The following is a 14,709-nucleotide window of genomic DNA, read 5'->3' as shown; positions in this document are numbered from 1 at the left end:
GCCCCACCGGGGTCTCCCCCGGCTTCGGCAGTCGGGGGGGTCACGCCGAGCCCACGAGGCCCCCGTGCCCGGGGGTCACCGTGCCCCCAAGTGCCCCTCTGCACCGGGCATGAGCACGGCCAGGCCGGTGGCGGGGAAGGTCGAGCCTTGGCCCTGGCAGAGGTGCCCCGAAGGGGTACTGGGGTACCAGCCCCCGGGGGTACCAGCCTCCTGGGGTACCAGCCCCCTGGGGTTCCAGTCCCCGGGGGTCGTGCTCCTGCTCCCGCCTTCGTGCCAGGCCGGGCTGTTTTGGGGTGGGGGTAAGGAGGCGCCTGTGAACAAGCGACTCCCCGTGGGCCCTGGCTGCCCCCACCCATGAAAGCTGGGCCCATCGCCCGGGTCCGGCTCTGGCCCCCAGTGTCTGGGTGCAGAGTCCACCCGTGACCCTCGTGGTAAAGGTGCCCTGCCTTGGCCCAGGAACAGGTCACAGCACGTGGGAGCCCTGACCCTCTGCTCCAGGCAGGCTCTTGCTGCACTGGGCTGGGGGGGGGAGTGCCTGGAAGACCCCCACCCCAGCTCCCAGCTCCCCCCAGCCCTGCTCCCCAGGGACAAGGGACACACAGGGAGCAAGGAGGGATGGGGGGGACAGGGGACAGCAGCTCAGCACACGCTGCAGACACCCCACTTGTGGAGAGGAAGCTGGGGGGGGGGGTTGGAAAAGATGAAGCCCACGCAAGCCCCCACGCCAGGCTTAGGGGTCCCTTAAGGGGGTCTCAGCACCCACTGCTTTGGAACAGCACCATCCCCTCACCCAGCAGGGCCCGTGGGAAGGCGCCCGTGCTCTCACGGGCCCACTCGCACCCCCCTGGCAGCAGAGGTGCCACGGGGGACCCACTGCTCATGGGGGGGTGGGGGGGGACAGCACCCCCACCTGCTCCAGAAGGAGGGACCCCTTCACCCCTGCCCTCCAGAGGCCAGGGACCCCCACGCAGAGCGCCCTGCAAAGCCAGGCTCTCCACTGAGCGAGGCCAGGAGCCGTGGGACTGCCCCACGCGTGGGGGACCCCGCGGCGGGGGCGCGCCACCAGCCCGGAACAGCCGGGCCGGGCCGCCGGGCGCTTTATATCAATGAGCGAGGCTGGGAACGGGCCGGGCCCGCCCCCCCCTCGGGCTGCCCAATGGCGTGCGGCGCTCTCCTCCCGGCGCACGCCATTGGCCGGATTTAAATGGCTCGGTTTCCCTTAATGGGGAGGAGGGGCAGGGGCAGGGGCAGGGGCAGGGGCAGGGGCAGGGGCAGGGGCAGGGGCAGGGGCAGGGGCAGGGGCAGGGGCAGGGGCAGGGGCAGGGGCAGGTTAACGTTAACGTTAACGTTAACGTTAACGTTAACGTTAACGTTAACGTTAACGCCCGCTCCGTGCCCGCTCCGGCTCCAGGAGTGATTAATGGGCCCTCGGAGCTCGTTCCTGGCCAGCCGGGCTTGCTGGAGCCTCCCTGCCAGCCGGGAAGGGCCGCATTGTTCCACCTTGTGATTTACAGCGACGGTCCCCTCCCTCCGCACCCTGCTCTCAGGACAGAAGAGCCTGCCTGGCCCTGCAAGGTGCCCAGCCCTACCATCCCGGGGGGAGCACCTGGGATCAGCAGTGCAGGGGGTGCTGGGCGCTTCCCATCCATCCCCCCGGGGATGAAGGAGTCCCCAGAACCAGCTCCGTCTTGCTTCGTTCTTGGAAATGACCTTCTGCAGAGCAGGGAAGACCCAGGGCCCTTGCAAAGTCCTCGGTACGCCTCCCCGAGCAGAGCGGGGGGTAGGTGTGTCCCCTCACACTCGCCAGACCCCTCTCCTCGCCCAGAGCTGCCCCACCACCCTACCCGCTGACAACCGAACCCCAGACAGGTCCAACGCCCGTCAATCCCAAGGCGTCACGGCCGGGCTTCCCGCTCCGCAGGGAGGGGGGCAGAGGCTCCGGGCGGATGACTCCGGAGATCAGGAGTCCTAGAAAGCAGCGTGCAGGGTGGCTAGCCTCTCCCTGCCCCGGGCAGGATCAGCAGGATCTAACCCATCCCCACAGATGTTTGTCTGACCTGTCTGCGAGCCCAGGGGCGGCAGGCTGCCGGCGATCGCACCAAACCCTCCTTAGCCCCCCGGCCCTCCTCTCCCACGTGCTGCGGACCCTGCCTGGAGGGGGACACGTGGGTCCCGAGCTGCCCCCGCTGCGTGCCCTCGCACCCGGCCCTTGCCACGCTGCTGTCTGCGGTCTCCGTTCAGACGGGCTCTTTACCTCTGCTACGCGATCGCAGGCGCGAGGCATCCGATGGCTCCTTAGCTCCTGCTCCGCGTCTCGAAGGAAGGGATCGGATACGCGCCTTATCTAGTGAGACCGTCGGCCCTTTTGGGCCTGGGCCTGTCTCTTCCAGCCACCCGTTTCTGATCGGCATCGCAGCCTCGGAGGACCCTTGTGCTCTAAACCAAGCATGAAACGAGCATTTAAAACGATGGGTCACGGAGGATGCTTTTGGGAAGGTCCCACGTGCGCGCACGGGTGCCGTTTGCCTTTGTCCCTTGCACCGGTCCCGGTGCCAGCCCTGCCCGAGAGCTGCAGTGGGGTTTGTGGTGGGTCCCTTCACAGGGGACAGCGATGCTCCAGGGCTCGGCTGGCAGGGACGGGGGTCCCCAGCCTGGGGGGTGCCGGGGGTCTGGTGTGAGCGTCCTGGGGACCCAGCAGATGGCACTGCCGCCTCGCGCAGGCGAGCTGGGGACACAGCTGCTGCCCACGGTGACATCCCCGGGGGACCAGCGCACACATAGGCAGCCTGGCCCTGGGGCAGCAGGCTGAAACAAGGGGGTGTCCTTCCCCCTTCCCAAACTGGGCTGTCACATCTTGCCCCGGCTACTCCTTTTTGGGAGAGGAAGGGACGTGGAAGGGGGCCAGCAGCCATCCCCACCTCGTCGTCCCCGGGGCAGGGACACAGCAAATGTCGCCGGGCAGAAGCAGCCGAGCAGTTTCATGCGTGTCTGTTTATCTGCGCCTTCAGGACTATTTTCCATGGGTATTTTGCAAATGAAAAGCCATCGTGAAACGTTCCTCGTGCGTACGCCTACCTGCGCGCCAGGACCAGCGTCCTCCAGATGCCGGGGAAGGGATGGGGAGATGGAGATGTGTATGGGGAAGGAGGGAGAAGGAAATAGCTGCGGGAATAGAGAAAGAGTCGGGAAGTGGCTAGGAAAACGCTCAGGGAGGTAGAGGAGAAGCCGAGCTGCCTGTTACCCTGCCTGCCCGCAAGCACAAAGAGCAGGCAAGGGACCCAATCTGTCGGAGATGACAGCAAGGCCAGAACTAGCATCTAAATTAGCATGAAGTGTTTCCATTGTGCGAGGCACAATGAGGACCATATGTCAGGGCCGGGGCTGGCAGCCGGGAACCACGGGCCCCGCAGAGGTTTGGGAGCCGCCGCCGCGGAGCTCGCGCTGCCCTAACCCGATTACCGCCTCCCGGAGCGTGCGTGGCTGGGGGTGGGATGGAGACGGCCGTCCCGCACAAACCTCCGGGGCTGGAGGCTGGTGCCGGAGGAGCTGGGAGCAGAGCTGGGGCTGGATGCGGGGACACGGCGCATCCCAAGGGGAGAACACCGGGGAGAAATCCCTGAGCTGGGACAAAAAGGGGTGCTGGCAGCGCCGAGGTCCTCCGAGGTCCTCTCCCGTGCCCCACCAGCCGCTGTTGCCCCTGCAGCCCGGTGCAAAGTCTCCCCGCTTCCTTCCCCTGCTCCCTCCCCCATGTTTATTATTTCCCCTTTGACGCATCTCTGCTGAGCCAAGCTGCAGCCGAGGCCAATTGATTATATGAAGAAATTTGGAGCAAGTCGGCGAACAGCTGCAACCTTGCCCCCAGGGACGCGCGGGATCGGCGCAGACAAAGGAGATGAGCCGCAAACTTGCTTCCCCACGACGCTCGGGGTGGGCCGAGGAAGCGGGGAGAGCGCTGGGGGCTCGCGGGGACGAGTGGGACAGGGGAGAGGGCTGGGGGGCGTGGGGAAGGGGACCGCGGGGGCTCTGCTGGGCAGAGGTGCACGGTCAAGGGATGGGTGACTTGGGAGCCAGGGCCGTGCTGATTTCCCAGGGGTACGCGGGTGGTTTGCTGGGTGTGTTTGGAGATGCTGATGTCTGGACCAGATGTCCTCATCCCTCTGTGTCACCACAGGGACCGGGCCATTCGGGGTCTGCTTCTCCCAGCAAACCCAAGCTGGGCTCAAACGGCAACTGGAGACCCGGGGAAAACCAAAGACACGGCGTCCGCCCTGGCTCTGAGCGAGGCCGAGCCCAGCCGGTGCTGGTAGAACTCTTCGAGTGCCAAGAGGACACATCCTGGTCCCTTGGCCGGAGCAGCGGGCGATGGCCTCCCTCCCACCGCCTCCTTTCACGGGCACGGCCAGAGCCATCAACTCCTGCGCGGGGAATCTGCCACCACCACCGACCGGCGCAAGGAAGAGACGGTTAAAAACAAGATTAAAAAAAAAAAAAAAAAGAAAGAAAAAGGGAAGCTGGGCACTCCAAGTTCAAGATCTCTCTTTTGCTGGCAGTTTAATTCATTTCCCTCTCCCCGACTTCCTTGTGAGCTCATAAATAATAAATCCTTGCACAGTCTGAACAGCCAAGACAAACACACGCTGGGGCACACCGCGTACAAGGGTGGGTTGGTTGGTTTTCCGCCGTGGTCATTATTATTTTTTGTTTGTTTTCTAGTTTTCCTTTCCCAAAAGTGCACAACACAGCAAATAAATAATAACATTTCTCAATAAATTAATTCAATAAATATCCTCGTGGCACAGAGACGTGGCTGGTGAGTGGAGGGGAAGGGTGGGCTGCCCTGCTCTGTTTTGCTCTGCCGCGGCCCCGCTGAGCGGTGCAGTGACGGGGGAACCGGCTGCGGGGTCCGCCGCTCCGGCCCTCGGGGATCCCACGTTCACTGGCGAGTCCTTGCGAGACAGAGGTAGCGATCGTTCTCCCTGCTTTTACGGGGAGGGGAAAAATGAGGTACGGAGCGAGGCGTTGCTGGGAGCTGGCGGCAGAGACGGGGGTGGGATGGAGCCAGGAGGTCTGCGAGGTTCCCAGCCGGGAAGCCCAGCTGGGGCTCGCGGGGCTCGGACACCCGGCACGGGCAGCGACCAACACCTGGGGAAGGCAAAAAGCGGAGGGCAGGATGCCGGAGGGCAGAGCGGGGCAGGTGCTGCCGGGACCTCCTGCTCTGGCTCTGGGGGTTTGCCGGTGTTCGCAGGACGCGGCACTGACCCTCTCACCACGAACCTTTCATCTCTGGCACACCAAAGTCCATCTCCCCCGGCACGTACCCCGCGGGCCGGACCGCTGCCTGTCTCGCGGCGAGGCTCAACGAGGAGCAGCCCCAACCCATTGCGCGCGGGCCAGGCTGTGGCTCTGCTCCCGGCCCGAAGCGCTGGGTCCAAGCACAGCCAGTGGTTTCTGCGTGGTCCTGCTCCCCTGCCTGGGCTCTGCTTGTGCTCTTGCCACTGCCAGTGCAAAATTAACTCTTAAAACAAACAAACACCCATAAAACAAGGCAAAACGTTCACTCTTGCAATGAGCTTTCCCCAGCCTCAGCGTGCCCTTGCTGGAGAAAAGGCTGCTCGGCTCTGCTTTCCTTTCCCGCTCTCCTCCCTCTCCCAAAGCGCTGACCCATGTTAGGGGGGGCCGGGGAGAGCCCCGCTGCTGGAAGCTGGGCAAAGGGGCCGTGCCTCCTTCCTCCCCTCTCCAACCCCGCTGCCCCGCAAGCCGCAGATAAAGTGCAGTTTACGCCAGCAGAGCGCGTGCTGCGGAAGGTCACGCTGCACCAGTGCCGTACTGGTGTAAACGGGGGGGCTCGCGGCACCCCGGGGTGAAGCCTCTTTGCGCAGGAGCCCCGGCAGCACCAGCTGCGCTGCAGAGCAGGGACGCAGAGCCGAGCGTCGATGTCCCCGCGGGCTGGGGCGTGTGCCACGCTGGTGACCCCACTCAGGCCTTTCTCACCGGGCGCACCGAAGGGGAGACAGAGGAAGAGTGGGGAGGGATGAAGTGCCGCATGGGGAGGTCTCATGCCCCGGGGCGATCGCGTCTGTCGGTGCAACGGGCCGGGCCGGGGGGGCTTCGCACTCGCTGCGCGCTAGTGCAAAGGAGGGTCGGGCAGCAAAGCCTGGGATGCACGGGCCTGGGGAGCGGGGTGCCGAGCTTCGGGGAGACCAGACGTGCAACGGGGGGGCTTGGAGAGACCCCGGGTGCTGCTCCAGTCTGGCACGGGAGCGGGGCCAGCGCTGCTTCGGGCACCTCGCGGGCAGCACGGCGAGCGAGCGCGCCTCTCTGCGCGTGCTGTTGTCCGTGGAAAGCGTGGCCAGGTCCTGCCAGGTCTGCACCCCACTTTGTGCTTCCTTTTGGGGTGTGAAAAGCCAGGGCAAACACAGAGGAGCTGCTCTGTGCCCAAGGATGCTCCTGGGCCGCGCTCCCTCTGCGGAGAGGATGGTCCTGACGTGGGCCTTTAAGTGCCCAGCACGATGCCAGGGGCAGAGCAGCAGCAAACAGACAAAATGCCCAGACTGGCCGTGCTGGTGGGGTGGCCGGTGGCAGAAGGCGCAGACAGACAGACAGACAGACAGACAAGACCCCGGGGCTGCTTGGTGCTGCAGTGTTTCACAGGTCCATTTTTTTGTGGCTCGTGTAAAAGAGGTGACACACAGACAGAGTCGGGCTCAGTGGCTCCTGCCGTGGGTCAGGGAGTGGACGTGGTGGACAGACTGACGGATGTGGGCTCAGGATCCCGTAGGCAGTATCGGTGGGATGCGCAGCAGAAGGACGGACAGAAATTGGGAGCGTACATGGCCAGCACAGGCTTCAGGCAGCAGATGCAGCAGGACAGACGGATGGCTGATGGACCAAACATCCAGCCTGACTCAGGCAGGATGGAAAGACAGACGGACACGGGCTTGGTGGTGGGGAAATACAGAAGATAGTTCAGATAGGGGGTAGAGCAGACAGCTGGGGACTTGGTCCATTTGAACAGACGGATGAACACAGGCACAGCATTTTGGATGCCCAACATGTGGTTCAGGTCGTAGATGGACAGACGGACTTGAGCTCTTGGCTCAGATGCCCAGCACATGTTCAGGTAGGAGATGTGGCAGACAGACAGACGGACGCAGGCTGGGCGGCTCAGACGTCCAGCACGTGGTTCAGGTAGGAGATGTAGCAGATGGCCAGGCGGAGGATCTCAATCTTGGAGAGCTTCTTGTCCGGTGGCAGGGTGGGCAGCAGCTTCCGCAGCTCGGCGAAGGCCATGTTGAAGGCTTCGACGCGGATGCGCTCCCGCGTGGCGTGGGCTGTCCGGTATTTGGCCGTGGCACGCCGCCGGCGCCGCCGCTCCTCCCGACTCAGGTGCTGCAGGTCTTTCTTCACGGCCTCTCCTGGCTCGGCTATCCGGGACTGAGCACACAAGCCAACACCGCCGGCGTCCTCCGCGTTGCCGGCGCGGCCACCGCCGCAGTCACTGAAGACGGACTCGGACTCGGAGTGTGTCGGGGGCAGGTCAATCTCTGTCTGGTCCGAATTGAGCATCATCTTTGTGGAAGAGGGGTGGACAGAGAGACGGATGCTTCAGAGACGCCGTGCGTCAGGAGGACAGACTGACCCGGGCACGACGTCGAAGCAAAACTGCTCTACTTTAAAGAGAAGGTCTCCTGATCACAGCAAGCCCCTGGTTATTCTCCTCCTCTTCCTCCTCATCACACACAGTCTCCGCAAGGGAATTTGAAAATTTTCCCTTTTCCCCGGAGAACTCGTTGGGCGGGCGACAGCTTTCACAATAAATAATGTAATAAAGATGGCAGGATGCATATAAATAAAATAAATAAATAAATATCCTCTGCGCGCGCGCGTGCACAGAGACGGCGGGCTCTTCCGTGCAGCCGTGGCAGGACCCAGTTTCGGAGCCGTCAGGTGTCAGAGCCGAACTCCTTCCGCGTGCTCTAGAAAACAGAAGCACAGGGGCTCTCAGTACCGCCCGGCTGCCGGCGGACACGAGAGACGTAGCTAAAGAGCGCGGCTGTTTGCTCCACCCGCCCCGCGGCGTTGGCCCCAGCCGGAGCGGGGGACAGCCCGTCCCTGCAGGGCTGGGCTGGGGCTCTGGGTCCCTGGTCATGGGTGGCGGAGAGGGAGCCGGTGGGGTGGCTCCGGGAGAAGGTGGAAGCCATTTCTCCTGGCTCTCCGGAGGGATGACAGGTGGTGGATGAGCGAAGGGGAAAAACAGACTGCGGGGGCGAGAGGAAGGGGGGCTTATTGTATACTAAATGAGCCCGTATGTCATGGATCCTGGCACCCCCGACATATGGAACCCAACACAGCTGCTTTGCTTGATGTGTCCAAATAGATGCTGGCTCCCCGCTCCCTCCGGGACGCTGTGCCGCTGGCCGGGAAAGCTGCCTCTCCTCTCCCTTCTCCTCCCCCCCCGCTGCCTTCCCTGCGTGGCTCCGGCACGGGGGCCCCAGGCCCGCACAGATGCCTCCGGCACCCCGGGAGCGGGTCTGGGAAAGGCAGGTCTTGCTGCAGGCGCGTCTTCCCCCCGGGCAGGGGAAGGGCTGGGGTGGAGCAGGGGAAGGGGAACAAACTTCAGATGGGGAAATGCTGCTGCTGGAAGAGACGGCAGCCTGGCTGGGAAGCCAGCCAGGCAGAGATGTACAACATATTACCTCTCTCAGGCCTGACAAGCTTGTAATGAGCCGTACGACTGAGAAATGGAAACTAAACGAATATGGACAGGCGATGACTGGGAAGAAATAGTCCACATTCCGCTTTAAAAGACTGGCAGGGGGCAGAGCCCTTGACGCGCGTTTGCGGAAGCACTGCCCAAGAAACGCAAGGAACCCCGTAAGGGTGCATAGAAATATCCGCGCAGCCCCTCTGAGCCCCCCCAAACGTAGCTGGCTGTTTCTTTGCATGCTTACACAAACACGCGTGCACACACACAGGTACACATATGCACGCAGACACGTTTCCCAGCACATACGTGCAAATGTTCCCAGTCAACGACTCCTCTCTGAGAACCCCACATCCATTTATGCACAATAATTTACACCCGCGCTGGTAAATCTACCCCAAGTCAAGCATCTCCGTGCGCACACACACACGCTCACCCTTGCACTGTGATATTCAGATTGCACTAAAAAAATTAACCTGGACTTTTTTTTCTGTAACACAAAACCTTTCGGCTCTGCGCGAGAGTACAAGTAAACTATCCAAACCCTAAGCAAAAAGTTACTCTTGTGAAGCCCTTCGCCTGGAGATGATGGAAGGGCTGATGGAAAAGTGGCTTTCAGGATCCACGGAGATGCCCTCTCAAGGCTTTGAGCTTGCAATAAACTGCGCTGTCCTTAGAGCACAGCTGAGTTTGGTTTGGCGTTTAACTTGCTCTCCCTGCGATCAGCTGCAGAGACAAACCAGGTAGGGACCAAGAACCACGACCAACGCAGGAGCGTCTATCTCAAGTTCCTGAATTAGCCACATTTGCTGTAGCTGCCCACTGTAGCCGCGACTCCTGCACCTTGTTTAACCTTCTCCATTCCCCTCCCACTTTAATTTCTTTTCTCATTCTGCTCTTGTCCCCCTCCTGCAGAGCTGGGACCTCCTTGCTAGTGCTCGGTGGCGGAGGGAGCAGTCCTGCCCCGCCGGCGGCTCTGCCATCGGCAGCAGAGTGTCCATGGGTGAACGCCACCCAAAGCAAGCTTGTGCCTGGCTGATGAGCAGCGGCGGCCCTTCGTGGCCAGCTCGAGGCTTGTCGCCACGGCCGTGTTTCCCTGCATGCTGGCGGTGCCGCCCCGCTCCCGCTCACAATAGCTGTCCCTGGAGCATCGCTCCCGGCAGCGGGGCAGGGCTGCTGCTCCAGCCATGAGCACAAGCTCCGGAGAGGCTGCGGCCGGGCCGGGAGAAGGAGGGAAGGTCGGCTCTGGGGCTGGACACGTGCCACGGCAGCTCTGCACTTTCAGCTCCTGGGCTGTGGCGAGGAGTTGGTGCACGGACGTCCAGGATCACGCTCACATGTGCGGCTCCGCAGCTGTGCGCGCAGCTTCTCTTTAAATACTCTCCCCCCTGCTCTTGGGGGACGGGGAACTGCATTTGATCTCTCGTACTGGCTTCACCGCTCTTCTGTCTCCCTCTTATCCCGGCGCTGCTGCTCTGAAAACAACAGGCCCGTTCTCCTCTTGCTCTGCAAACTCAGGTGCTGCCTCATCCGACCGGGACCGTGCCGGAGGTGCAGTCCACGTGCGGGTGAGCCACCCCGGTAAGAAACTGCGGAGCGGCTCCGCTGCCTCCTGGCCCCATCGCTTCAGCACGGGGGAGGGAAGGAGACAAACAACCACCTCCTGTCCCCTCCTGGGACACCAGCACCGAGGCACAGGCGTGTCACTTGGTTCTGGAGTCGGGGAGGCTCCAAAAACTCCTTCTCCTTGGGCAGACGGGGATGGTGACCTGGCCCAGGAACAGCCCGGGAACCACTCACTGGTCTGCCGCGGTCCGCACAGGGCACAGGCTGCGGGACACGTTGCTGTCGCTGTCTCAGCGTCCTTGTGAGTGAATTTAAGGTGTATCAAACACGGGAGGCAGGAGTCCTGCATGGGGGTCTCAGTCGCAGAAGGATGTCGGCAGGAGACGCCGGACCATTTGCATGAAGACAAGTTTCAGTACTGGACCCAAATAAACTCCTTATCCCGCTCCTCCTTCACTGGGTTAGTCCAGTCCTCAAAAAGCTTTTCCTTCACAGGGATGACTTTTGCTCTGAGGGACTCTTTTTCACTCTTTCCTTCAGATGAACCATAAACTGCCATCTTCCTAAATTAACCTATTGCAAGAACCTCGTTTAAACCTACACTTGCTCCAGTCCTGCCTCCAGCAAAACCCCTGTAACGCTTAAACCCCTGTAACGCTTAAACCCCCGACGGGAAGCAACGCTTCCCACCTCCTCGCTTGCCCTTTTCCTTGCACTCCAGACCAGCAGCGTAACAATTTTTGAAGGCCCCCTGGCCACGCAGAGCGTGTCCGGGACCCACTTTCAGGCCATCTGAATGGAGGTTCCTTTTCTTTTTCCTGATCAGAAATCCCCCATGCCACCGCCAAGCCCAAAGCGAAGGACGCGCAGGCGGGTTTGTGCGTTAAACCTCGCGCCGAGGTCAAGCCCCCTTCCCGAGAGAGCCTGCGGCTTTGTGCAGAGGGCTACCTTCCCGCACAGACCACGCTGCTTATCTCGCCGTCCCTCTCCCCGCCTGCCACGCTACCATTTCAGCAGCATCAAACCTCGCAGCAACATCCAGGAGCGCCGCTCACCCATCCCCAGGACAGCCACCTTACCCCCAAGCCGATGACCATTCCCGGGTTTTTCTCTTCCAGCAGGATGAAGCTCAAAGTAATCCAAGGAGGGAGGAACCGCTTGGCTCATCCGTCCATTGAGGAGGCAGAAAGTTTCCCCGGGTGCGCGCGGCGTCCTGCTCCGTGGGATGGACCCGGGGGGTCAGGGGGAACCCCGGCAGCCTTGGGGCCCAGGCATGCTACTCCTTGGGCAGGAGTGCGAGCGGGCCACCGCGCGTTGAGATGGACACCCCAAGGAGGCATGTGCCCCATACGCTATATATACACCCCAGCCTCGCACGCCAGGTCTGACACCGGCCGCCTCATTGGCCGCTCCGGTGCTCCCCCCCTCATAAATATTAAAGTCAAGAGAGGGGATGCCATTGGCTGTGCGGGAGGTTGGAGCCCCCGGGAGAGGAGGGAGGTGGAGGTTGGATGTGGTCCTGGAGGGTGGATGGAGGTGGTGGGCTGGGAGGGAGGGAGGGAGGGAGGGAGGGAGGAGGGTGGGGGTGCTCCGGGAGAAGGCGACATCTGTTCTCCATGCATATTTCATAAAGGAGAAATAGAGAGATGGGAGCGAGCGTGGAAAGGGGAGAGGGAGAGACAGGCAGGCAGGCAAGTCCCTGCGCCAGGGTGGGACGAGGAGCAGCATCTGCAGAAGAAGCGGGACCCACGGCGCAAGCCTTCCCGGTGGCTCCCACCGGCGCGCAGCCCCCACAGCCGCGGCGTGGGCGCGTGTGCGAGCTGGGCTGCGCGTCGGAGCTGGGCTGCGTGTCCGTGCTGTGCCGGCATGCACGGGTGTCCGTGTGCACGCAGCCGCGTGATGCACCGGTCTGCGGGTGCACGTGCGGGGCGGGCGAGCACTGGTGGGTGCCTGGAGCACGGACAGCCTCTCCCAGACAGGCTCTACCAGCAGCAGCAGCTATCCCATGGGCCCTGCCTGCGAGCTGCCGTAAAATTCACCTGTAGTAAAGTTTGGCGAGGAAAGAGAAAGAAAGTGAAAGAAAGAGGTACCCAGAATACACAGGTATTGCTTTGAAACACTGATCCTCTGTTTAACCATGAAACAATGATCTCTTTTGTGGGTTAGATTTGGTCTCTGCCTCTCACCCTTCTTCGATTTCGAATTCTCCTGTTAAACTCTGTCTTGAGAAAATCCGCTCTAGTTTGTCCTCATTATCAGTAAACTCCCTGCTCCGAAATCCCCGCGTCCCCCATCCCACGCGTACATATCTGTGTGTGTCCTCCCAGACCTCCCTGCAATTTGCTTGCTGGAGTCTCCCACCTTCCTCCTCTCCCTCCTCCGAGTGCCGGAGGTTACGGGCCCCCCCCCCGCCAGGCCCTGGGGGCTGGTTCCCCCTCCCCTGCGCGGCAGGCGAAGCCCAGGTGATGGGCATTCGCACCTGGGCGGACTCCAGCCCGTGGCACGGATCAGCAGATGGTCTCGGAGTTTGCAGGGCGAGCGGCGGACGAGGCAGAGGGATCAGGTGGCAGCGAGAAGCCTGCCTCACCATTGCTATGGCACCGATTATAAAACAATATTCGCCTAATGAGCTCGTGGCAATAGCCACATCCGCCCCGAGACTAACGCGCGCGCGATGCGCAGCGTGCCTGGATAATGCACTGGATGCAACGCACGTCATGCATCTCTCACGCGCGCACCCTTCTCGCACGCACAAATCACTTCTCTCACGTGTGGACGCGCAAGCGGCACATACACGTCAACCTGGGTCTGCACACCCTTCACCAACCCCTTCCAGCCCCGTCGAGCACCCTGTACCCCCCTGCCCGTGCACGCGTGTCCCCCTCCTCCTTCGCTGCAGCGCTCCGCCTGGGCCCCCCATCTCCCCCGAGAGCCTGATGGGCTGTTTGTATTTATTTCTCGCTCTGCACTCCCTGTCCCTCCTCCGTTCCCGTCTCGCCTGCCCACCCCCAGGGCCAGCTCCTCTCCCCCTGCCAGGATGCCAGCAGGGCCCCACCTCTCTCCACAGCTGATGCTGGGCTGCTCCGGGCATCCTGCCGGGCTGGGCTCGGGGAGCAGGGGAGGGAAGGAGCGGAGCTGGCTGCTGGAGCCTCCCCACCGGGGATGCCAGGCCCGATCCGCGCCGGCCTCGCGGCCATCGCGGCGTGCAGCATCCAGGCGAGCGGGCAGGTTTCGGCTCCCTTCAGCAGGCTCCCACTCAAGTTCTCTCAAGTCGAGGCGTTGGCAGATCCGTTCTCCCACCCCGGATCGTTGCGGCTCTCCCACGGTGCTCTGCGGGGACACGGACTGCCTGGCTCGCCCCCGAGGCAGGGGACACTAACTGGGGACAGCCCTCTCCGCTCGGCTGCAGTGACACAAGCACAGAGCCTGCTCCCAGCAGCCGAGGCCCCCTTCCCATAACGCAGTCACCTTAACTCTGCCCCGGGATGACGCAGACTCTCAGCCTTCCTCCTCCCGCAGGTAAGAGCTGAGATTGCAAAGGCCCCTTCATCTGTCAGCATCCAAATTTTGCACTGCCGGGAGGGAGGATTTCATCTGGGAACGTCCCTCAGCTTGGAAAACAGTTGCTCTTTGTACCTGAGAAGCGTCAACGGGCAGGACGCAGCCCTGATGCCGAGCGCCGCACGGCACGCACACAGCCCGCAAAGCCTTGCACAGCCGACCGGCTCGTGGAGGGCGAGATGAACGCCAGCGGGGCTGTGCCGGGGAGCGGGGGAAGATGAAGCCACAACCACAGGTCTCAGGGGAGGGTGATGGCGGAGCAAGAAACTCAAGACCTTTCTCCTGCAATCCAAGCCAATATTCCCCAGGGACCAGGCTGAAATCCTCCCTGGTCCCTGCTCAGAGCCTGCAGCCCATGGGAGCTGCCGTGATCCCCGGGATTTTGGCTGCTGCCTCGTTCTCTACCTCCTCAGCAAGAACTTCTGAGCTTCAAATATGCTAAGGCTGGCCAAAAACTGATGAGATTTGGGGGAGGGAGAACAAGAGACCCTCTGGCTTTGTTCTTCACTTCTGAGTTTCCCAACTTCCTGGCTGGCAGAAACTGGTATTCCTTGTCAAAACCAACTGGGTTTCTTAATTGCAGGAGCCCACAAGCTGGAGCCTGCAGAAAATCCTCGTTTCCTCTGAATTCCTGGGCCTCCTTTTCAACACAGCGTTCAAGAAGAAAGAGGCTGGTGAACACCGGTGGGAGCACAGCCAACTTTTAAAAAAAATCTCTCGATAACCTTCGGCTTGACCTGTGAGGTTGATGGACCCAGGTGGGTCCATTGTGGTGTTTCCATCCAAGGGGATGAAGCCCTCCAGGACTTGCCCACCTTGACCCAAAATGTTCAGGGATCAGCTGCAGACAGAGGAGCCGTGGCATGGGGCCGGGGGGA

The 14,709-nt window shown here is 62.0% G+C and overlaps 1 protein-coding gene across 1 annotated transcript; it reads right to left on the bottom strand.

The window, feature by feature from the left end:
• Positions 1-4,572: 4,572 nt before the first annotated feature.
• NHLH1 (nescient helix-loop-helix 1) lies at positions 4,573-7,927 on the bottom strand. Its single transcript, XM_075524867.1, has one exon. The coding sequence runs from the start codon at positions 7,567-7,569 to the stop codon at positions 7,165-7,167; it is 405 nt and encodes a 134-aa protein (XP_075380982.1). The 5' UTR covers positions 7,570-7,927; the 3' UTR covers positions 4,573-7,164.
• Positions 7,928-14,709: the final 6,782 nt, after the last annotated feature.

This window comes from Mycteria americana, chromosome 25, assembly GCF_035582795.1.
Source record: "Mycteria americana isolate JAX WOST 10 ecotype Jacksonville Zoo and Gardens chromosome 25, USCA_MyAme_1.0, whole genome shotgun sequence".
In the NCBI taxonomy this organism is placed as follows: domain Eukaryota; kingdom Metazoa; phylum Chordata; class Aves; order Ciconiiformes; family Ciconiidae; genus Mycteria; species Mycteria americana.
The sequence above is the reverse complement of the archived record's forward strand: the minus strand, read 5'-3'. Positions and strand labels throughout refer to the sequence as shown.

Bases quoted from the DNA above. Each gene is read 5' to 3' on its own strand.
- NHLH1 (XM_075524867.1), bottom strand. From the start codon at position 7,569: ATGATGCTCAATTCGGACCAGACAGAGATTGACCTGCCCCCGACACAC.